We start from the raw sequence: 9487 nt of genomic DNA, 5'->3' as shown, positions 1-9487 counted from the left end.
GACATATGCACCCAAGTGCTAAACACATTTACATCCTGTAGTTTGATTGCATGTTGTATGTACCCATGTGGCTTTGGCATTTGCAACCCATGAATAGGGCTGTGTGTAGGAGGTATAAATGTTTTACAGCCACATAAATATGAGTATAGGACACAGATGTGGAAATGACCTCCTGGGTCATTGAGTCCAATCTCCCCACTAATAAGTTTCATCTTAAAACTTGCTAGGTTGTTTGCCCCCACTACTCTTACCAGAAGGCTGATCCTGTACCTCATTCCTCTGATGGTTAGAAACCTTCTAATTTCCAATCTGTTTTTATCCATGGCCAGTTTGTACCCACTTGTTCTTGTGCCAACATTGTCCATCAGCTTAAATAGCTCTTCTCCCTCACTGCTGAGTATCCTCCATATGTATTTACAGACAACAATCATAACTTACCTCTATATTTATCCCGAAGAGGCAACACTGCATAATAGCTTGCAAAAAACCAAAATCATAGTTCTGATTTTCTTTCATCCATTACTTTGCTCACGTTGAGGTATTTGTTGGATACTTGAGTACTGAATATTCCAAAACAGAAATGTGCTTAAGGATAATTATACTTTTTACTGATCCTGCTTTTAAGTGATAACGACTATAGTTGCACTTTAATTTTTGGATGTCAGAATACAAGCAGCCACAACAACAGACTTTATCTATTACATCTACTCAGACAGAACTTAACTTGATTCTTCTTTCTTGGAGACTCCTTGAAACAAGAGCACATAAGAAAGGTACAGCCAGTGGAAAAGCTATTACATTTTCAAGTTTTTTATTTAGCAAATGCAAAAATCTTACAGCATTTGAAAACTTCAGTGCTGTACAAAACTGTATTCCTTTATTCTCTTAAAAAAAGGTCAAAAACATCAAAATAAATACGAAAGGTGAAATCTTAGCTCAACTGAAGTCAACAGGAGTTTTGTATATAAGTATATAAGCTTAATGTAAAAGAAAATAAGAGGCCCAGAAGAATCAAATTAAAAAAAAAGATTTGGGCCTCACAAAATTTGTGTACTGTTAATCATTTGGTTAGGTTTCCATCCACTCAGTATGACAGACTTGATGAAATATTAGTTCAGAGATTTATTCAGCTATTACTGTAAGCATATGCTTCATTTTCCAACAATGAAAGAAGACACCCATCAGTATTCCATGCCTTATCTGTCCCAAACTAGAGATGTAACATCCTCCTTGCACTCCGCTGACATAAATGGTGGTAACATCAGGCATGTAAGTTATTTTGGAACAATGCTGACAAGCGTTGGGTGTATGCGCCAATCTGATTCCCTGAAAATATAAGGGAAAAGTTAATTTTTAAAATTCTTGTATATTAAAAAATTCTGCAGTTTGTCAAATTAAAAGCAGAATCTTAATTTTCTCCGGCATTTTTACAATTTTAAAAAATTATGTCATTGCAATGACTAACCTTGACATACACTTCCCCCCCTTAAGCGTGGATTAAAGAATAATGGAGAGTGACGTCTAAACATAGCAACACATCATTAAATGTAAGGAGAACCAGATTTTCAAAAAGTCCACAGACCTAATTCGTGTGTACAAGACAAGACAAAAGTACATATACTTGAAAAAACTAGCCCTAAATTCAAATCTATCTGACTATTATTATAAGAATTTACTTACGTTGTTTAAATATCTCTCAGGCGATTAAAAACCTTTCTGGGACTTTCCACGAGGTCTTCCTAAATCCTTTTCGATTTCTTTTTTCATCTGAAATTGCTTGAATCTTTCTGCCATTGAAATAAGCTCTTCAGGAACTGCCTGATAATTAGAAAGGTATGTTATGGAGAAAGTTTATTCTAAGTGATTCTCTAAGCTTTTCAGTCATATGCCCATGAGGTCAACAAATAAGTATTTATCCAGAATGTTTTCTATTACTCTTATGACTTTGCAGCTGAATACTTTATCAGCACACCAACAAGAAAAAGCCAAGGGAAGATATCTTTTTACCTAAAAAAATTAGGAAAAATCTTGTGCAGCTTGAGTGATAAATTCTTTGCTGCTTTGTCATTAGATTTCTAGTATACGTAGATAAACCAATACAATATTGTCAACTAAAAAATCCTATGATGTATTTCAAAGACTTCTGCCTTTGAGTTAAACGCCTCAGAAAAAGTTATGGGAAAAGGACATAAAATTCAAGTAGATTAAAATCTGGCACTAAATCTACTTGAATTTTATGCTGTTTACTCCATTTCTGCACCCAAACTTTACACCTTCAATCTGGTTAGCTAAATTCCTTATCTGCTCATGTTTAGTTCTTAAAATGTTGTTTTTAAAGTGACTGGAATTCTCTTAGGATTTTTCATCCAAGTAAGCCTTAGTATCAGACCACCAAGTTAGAGTTCACTGAACTTTGGTTATGAAAAGACCAAGAATTCAAGTGGTTAAGAAAGAAACACCACAGTTAAGTATTTTTGTTTAGTGAAGATCAACCACCTCATTCTGATGCAATTGCAGGATAGAAGAAATCTTAGCTTTCCTATCCACAATACATTTTGCCCTACATGAATGAAAATGGTTCACATATTTGATGGAGTTTTTCTGTCAGAAAAAGGCAAGTCTGGCTAAACTAAAATGCTTTGTAAAACAGTGTCAATTTCACTAAAATTTTGTTTGTGAGAAAAAAAGGGAAAAGTTCTAATCATCTCTGAGCGTCCCATTTCAATATCTTCAGAATATGAAATGGCTGATTTTTCCTTTTCAAGTGGACATTGTTTTTAAGGGTTTTTTTTGTTTGTTTTAAGATATGGAAGACACCATTGTAGAGGGGAAGGAGGGCACGTAGTGAAATATATATACCACCACATCTCGAAGAACTCAAGTTTCTATAAGGTGACTCTTCTTTGAGCACTCCATATATATATTCCACTCTTGGTGGCTCAAAACAGTGAACTGAAGACAGACAGGTGCTTGGAGTCTACTTAAAGAAACATAACACTGCTCTGCCAGAAGCAACATCAGATAAAATGGTTACCTACCTTCATGCTCAAATAAATTTGTTAGTCTCTAAGGTGCCAAAAGTACTCCTTTTCTTTTTACCTACCTTCTGTAACTGTTCTTTGAGATGTGTTGTTCATGTCCATTCCGTTCTAAGTGTGCGCACGCCCACGTGCACAGCTGTTGGAGACTTCTGCCTTAGCAGTATCCATAGGGTTGGCTATGGCACCCTCTGGAGTGCCACACGCATGTGCCGGTATATCAGGCGCCGCCGGCCCTACGCCCTCTCAGTTCTTTCTTGCCAGCAACTCCAACAGAGGGGCAGGAGGGCAGGTAATGGAATGGACATGAGCAACACATCTTGAAGAACAACAGTTATGAAAGGTGGGTAACTGTTTTTTCTTCAAGTGCTTGTTCATGTTGATTCCATTCTAGGTGAGCAGAAGAAGGGAACAGGACACCAAGGGCTCGAAGGGGGCTTTCATGAGCCATGCAAGCACCAGATTCAGGTCCCATAGAGGGATTGGGTCCTGGATTTGGAGATAGAGCCGCTCCAGACCTTTTAAGAACCGGCCCATCATGTTATGAGCGAAGACTGACCTGCCCTGGAACAGAGGGTGAAAGGCTGATATGGTGGCCAAATGGACCTTAATTGATGAAAGGGACAAGCCCTGGAGTGTGAGATGCATAAGATAGTCAGGATCGACTGTAGCAAGGCCTGCTCAGGCCTAACCCTGTGGGCCGAAACCCAGCACGTAAATCGTTCCATTAGGCCAGGTAGGTTGCTCTAGTGGAGGGCTTTCTACTACCCAGTAGGATCTGCTGGACATGGGCCAACCACTCCTGCTCTTCAGCAGTTAACCATGCAGCAACCAAGCTGTTAGGTGCAGCAGTGGTAGATTTGGGTGCAGGAGCCTGCTGTGCTTCTGGGACAGGAGATCCGGCCAGAGGGGCAACTGCATCAGGGTTGTTACCAACAGGTCCATCAGCGTGCCAAACCAGTGTTGGTGAGGCCAAGCCGGGGCTATCATGATTACCTTGGCTTCGTCCTGCTTGATCTTCGTGAGGACTTTGTGCAGCAACAGCACCGGTGGGAAAGCGTACATCAGAGTCCCCAACCACGGGAGTAGGAAGGTTTCTGACAAGGAGCTCCTTTCGTTCCCCCGAAATGAGCAGAACAGATGACATTTCCTATTCTGGTGAGTCGCGAACAAATCCATTCGGGGAGATCCCCACTTTTGAAAAATCCCATTGACCACCTTGGGGTGGAATGCCCATCCATAGTGAGACAAGAAGGCTCTGCTGAGGCGAGCTGCTAATATGTTCCTGGTTCCAGGGAGGTGTGCTGCCATCAGATGAATGGCATGCTGCACACAGAAGTCCCAAAGCCGGAGGGCTTCCAGGCAGAGGGCTGATGACCTGGCTCCACCTTGCCTGTTGATATAAAACACTGTGGTGGTGTTGTTCGTCAGGACTTGAACCACTCTGCCTTTTAAGTGGGGCCGAAAAGACTGACAGGCCAAGTGAAGTCAAAAGGGAAAGAAACAGCTGACCACTTGCGAGGCAAGGGAGAGCAGCACTCTGACCAACCATCACAGGCAGTAAGAAGGAACTGAGAGGGCATAGGGCCAGCGGCACCTGATATACCGATGCATAAGCATGGCACTCCAGAGGGCACCACAACCAACCCTATGGATACCGCTAAGGCAAAAGTCTCCAACAACTGTGCACATGGACACGCACACACCTACAACGGAATAGACATCAGCAAGCAGTTGAAGAATATGGTTAAAATATGGTGTAAGGAAAGTCACTAGCAAAATGAATCATTTGCTTCAAATGAAAATCTAAGACTACTTTATGCAAAAATATAGGGATAGGAGCTAAAGGTGATTTTGAGTGGAATATTATATAATGAGGCCTGCATAAGTGCCTGTATTTTCCCAATTCTTTGAGCTGATGTAACTACTATGAAGATGGTTGTTTTCCTGGACATGTGTAGTCAGGAACAAGTTGTCTGGGGGCACAAACAAGGAGTCCTATTAAACCCGCTAGGGACAACATCAATATTCCAGGAAGGAGGAGGAACTCTGAGAAGGGGAAAGAAACATGATCCACTGCAAGGTGGGAGAAAACTGTGGTCCTGAATGTTTGAGTGGGAGAACATATGTTGATATGGCTGCCAAATGAACATGAATGAAACTAACAGGCAGTCCCAAACTCATTAAATTCAGCAAGTAGTTCAGGTAGCTGAAAATTGTGTCTTAATAGGAAATAAATGGCACTGCTCAGCCCAAATAATGAATTTCTTCCACTTGGTTGTGTATGTTGAGCTGGTGGAATCATTTTTACTTTGAATTAAAGCGTTCTGAACATCCAGAGACCAGAGTCCATGGGGCCGGATGCACTGCATCCGAGAGTGCTAAAGGAGTTGGCGGATGTGATTGTACAGCCATTGGCCATTATCTTTGAAAACTCATGAAGATCGGAGGAGGTCCTGGTGACTGGAAAAAGGCTAATGTAGTGCCCATCTTTAAAAAAGGGAAGGAGGAGGATCTGGGGAACTACAGGCCAGTCAGCCTCACCTCAGTCCCTGGAAAAATCATGGAGCAGGTCCTCAAGGAATCAGTTCTGAAGCACTTAGAGGAGAGGAAAGTGATCAAGATCAGTCAGCATGGATTCACCAAAGGCAAGTCATGCCTGACTAATCTAATTGCCTTCTATGATGAGCTAACTGGCTCTGTGGATGAGGGGAAAGCAGTGTTATTCCTTGACTTTAGCAAGGCCTTTGACATGGTCTCCCACAGTATTCTTGCCAGCAAGTTAAAGAAGTATGGGCTGGATGAATGGACGATAAGGCGGATAGAAAGCTGGCTAGATTGTCGGGCTCAATGGGTAGTGATCAATGGTTCCATGTCTAGTTGGCAGCCGGTATCAAGTGGAGTGCCCCAAGGGTCGGTCCTGGGGCTAGTTTTGTTCAGTATCTTCATTAATGATCTGGAGGATGGCATGGATTGCACCTTCAGCAAGTTTGCAGATGACACTAAACTGGGAGGAGAGGTAGATATGCTGGAGGGTAGGGACAGGATACAGAGGGACCTAGAAAAATTAGAGGATTGGGCCAAAAGAAATCTGAGGAGGTTCAACAAGGACAAGTGCAGAGTCCTGCACTTAGGACGGAAGAATCCCATGCACCGCTACAGACTAGGGACCGAATGGCTAGACAGCAGTTCTGCAGAAAAGGTTACAGTGGCAAGAAGCTGGATATGAGTCAACAGTATGCCCTTGTTGCCAAGAAGGCCAATGGCATTTTGGGCTGTGTAAGTAGGGGCATTGCTAGGAGATTGAGGGACGTGATCGTTCCCCTCTATTCGACATTGGTGAGGCCTCATCTGGAGTAGCGTGTCCAGTTTTGGGCCCCACACTACAAGAAGGATGTGAAAAAATTGGAAAACGTCCAGCGGAGGGCAACAAAAATGATTAGGGGCCTGGAACACACGAATTATGAGGAGAGGCTGAGGGAACTGGGATTGTTTAGTCTGAGGAAGAGAAGAACGAGGGGGGATCTGATAGCTGCTTTCAACTACCTGAAAGGGGGTTCCAAAGAGGATGGATCTGGACTGTTCTCAGTGGTAGCAAATGACAGAACTAGGAGTAATGGTCTCAAGTTGCAGTGGGGGAGGTTTAGGTTGGATATTAGGAAAAACTTTTTCACTAGGAGGGTGGTGAAGCACTGGAATGCGTTACCTAGGGAGGTGGTGAAATCTCCTTCCTTTGAGGTTTTTAAGATCAGGCTTGACAAAGCCCTGGCTGGGATGATTTAGTTGGGGACTGGTCCTGCTTTGAGCAGGGCGCTGGACTCGATGATCTCCTGAGGTCCCTTCCAATCCTGATATTCTATGATCTCTCTGTGTCCTTTATCCAGCTAACATCTCAACTGTGAGGTGGAGGGAGGCTGGATCCAGAAGCAGGAAGTTTCCATTATCCTGAGAGATTAAGTCCAACAGAAAAGGTGGTAAGGATTTTGGAGGGTGAGCTGATAAGACTGAGATCTGAATATTAAAAACTGTCTTGGCCAGACGGGTGCTATCAGTAAGGCTGTGAGTCTGTCACGGAGGTGATGAATTCTGTAACTTTCTGGGATCCGTGACTTCTGCAACCGCCAGTGCCACTGACCCCAGGGCCACTTGAGCAGCTCAGGTGGCCCCCGACCCTCCCCCCCCAGAGCACCCAAGATTTAGTGAGGGATATATAGCACAAGTCTGGCCTGGTCACGGGTCGTGAATTTTTGTTTAGTGCTTATAACCTGTCCATAACTTTTACTAAAAATACCCATGACTAAATCTTAGTCTTCGCTATCAGATCTATGGGATCTTTCTCAATACCATCTGAATCATCATCATTCTGGAGACCACAGATTGAAGAATGTGTCTGACAAGAAACCTTGTACTTAGGCCTCCCCTCAAACAGAATCCAAGACACTTCTCATTAGTGACTTTCGAAAACAGGTTTACTGACAGTTGACACCATCCTTGAAAGATGTCTTAGATCAGGGGTCTCAAAGTCCCAGCCTGAGGGCCATCTTTGGTCCGAGAACTGCCCCACTGCGGCCTGTGCAAGAGAGATGCAGGCAGACATACTAGCGGCAATCTCAACTACAGGCACCGCCCCCGGAGATCCCATTGGCTGGGGGAGAGGGACAGAGATACCATCACTGGTTGCCGGGCACAGTCAGCCCTGGAGGAATCATCGTTAGTTGCCGGGCAGAGTCAGCCATGGAGACAGCATTACTTCCCCCTCCACCACACAATGAATACAAGTCAACACACCAAACACAACTAGCTGATGCGCACCTTGCTGCAATCCTGAACGTTTCAACTGCTCAGTCACTGAAGCCAAACATCAACAAACTCACAGAACTGAAGCACTGCCAGGTGGCTGGCCAACACTAAAAACTCTCTGGGAGGTGAAAAATTGTATAAAGTTGTATGACAGTTTAATTATTTCTAAGAAATTCGAAATAAAAAATACAATATAAACATTTTCTTTTCTGAACACCATCTTCAGTGACATTATTGGTCCCCTGGGAGGATTTGAGGACTGGCACTAGCCCTAAGGTAAACTGAGTTTGAGACCTCTGTCTTAGATAATGGAGTCTGACTGTCCACTAAATTGCTGGAGAATTGCCCAATTAGATCTTTCACGGCATCTTACAGGAGGTATAGGGCTCTGGAAGAATCTATTCCAGAATCAAACTAACAGTCTCCTGCCATAGGGGCTATAACTGGGCTCCTTCCAGCCTGTTTATATAAAACATGTCAGTCATGTGGGTCAGTCATTTTCTATATGGTCAGTCCCTGAATCATTGGTAGCAATATAGTCAGACTTGGCGAATTACCCTGAGTTCTAATATATTTACTTGCACTAGTTTTCTCATGGGTCCACAGACTTGCATTTGATGGTGGTTTGGATGTGCTCCCCATTCCAGGAGAGAGGCATCTGACACTCAGGTATTGGTGGGGAGAATGCTCCCCTCCTCACCTTTGCATTTGATTGGGACCCTCCAACTGAACAAGGGAATATTGGAAGAGAGTTGCACTAACATACCTATGTAATGTCTGCTTAGCAGGTAGTCAGATTTCAGCCAGCCTTGCATGCAGTGATCACTTTTTGAATTTAAGGGCAACCTCCTGCCCCTTCCCCAAAGTCCTGCCCCACTCACTCCAATCCCCCCGCCTCTGTCAGTCGCTCCCCCTCACCCTCATTCACTTTCATCGGGCTGAAGTAGGGGTTTGGGAGGGGGTGCGGGCTGCGGCCAAGGGGTTCACAGTGTGGGAGGGGGCTCTGGGCGGGAGTTTGGGTGCAGGAGGGAGCTCCGGGCTGGGACAGGAAGTTGGTGTGCAGGAGGAGGTGTGGGCGCTGGATCTGGGTGGGAGGTCAGGACTGGGGCAGAGTGTTGGTGAAGAAGGGGATCTGGGGTGCTGGCTCCAGGAGGGGGCTCAGGGAGTGGGGTGTGACCTTCCGCCAGGCAGCACTTGCCTCCGGCAGCTCCCGGTTGGCAGCACAGCATGTCTGCCACTAAGGCAGGCTTCCTGCCTACCCCGGCCCCACGCCGCTCCCGGAAGGGGCCAAAGTGCCCTAGCAGCTCCTGAAAGCAGGGAGGGCGGGTGGCATGTGGCTCTATGCGCTGCCCCTCCCTGCAAGCACTGCTCCCTCAGCTCCCTTTGGCCACAGCTCCCTGTTCCCGGCCAATGGGAGCTGTGGGGGCGGTGTTTGCAGGCAGGAGCAGTGTGCAGAGGGAGATCCCTTCCCCTCTGCCCCCGGGGCTCACTGTCCACTTCTGGGAGCGGCATGGGGCTGGGGCAGGCAGGGAGTCTATCTTAGTGGCAGCCCCATTGCACCGCCGGAGATCACGATCAACTGGAAGATCCTCTAGGATCGACCGGTTGGTAACCACTGTCTTAGACAATCGACTGAATTGACCAATTAT

General features: G+C 44.9%; 1 protein-coding gene across 5 annotated transcripts in view; it reads right to left on the bottom strand.

The window, feature by feature from the left end:
* Window positions 1–801: 801 nt before the first annotated feature.
* Window positions 802–9487, bottom strand: part of DDX43 (DEAD-box helicase 43) — a 64271-nt gene continuing 55585 nt past the window's right edge. For 4 of the 5 annotated variants that reach the window (XR_013345580.1, XM_077812687.1, XM_077812688.1 and 1 more), the window contains 2 exons: window positions 1681–1818; window positions 802–1326 (listed from right to left, as the gene is read on the bottom strand). Coding sequence is in view for 3 of the 5 variants with exons in the window: in XM_077812687.1 (XP_077668813.1) it covers window positions 1705–1818 (114 nt within the window). In the remaining 2 variants the exon portion in view is untranslated. Of the gene's footprint in view, window positions 1327–1680; window positions 1819–9487 lie in introns of those variants that run through there. The other variant, XR_013345581.1, reaches the window with a different exon arrangement.

This window comes from Eretmochelys imbricata, chromosome 3 (genome assembly GCF_965152235.1).
Source record: "Eretmochelys imbricata isolate rEreImb1 chromosome 3, rEreImb1.hap1, whole genome shotgun sequence".
NCBI lineage: Eukaryota > Metazoa > Chordata > Testudines > Cheloniidae > Eretmochelys > Eretmochelys imbricata.
Note: the sequence above shows the minus strand (reverse complement) of the source record. Positions and strands in the feature narration are given on the sequence as shown.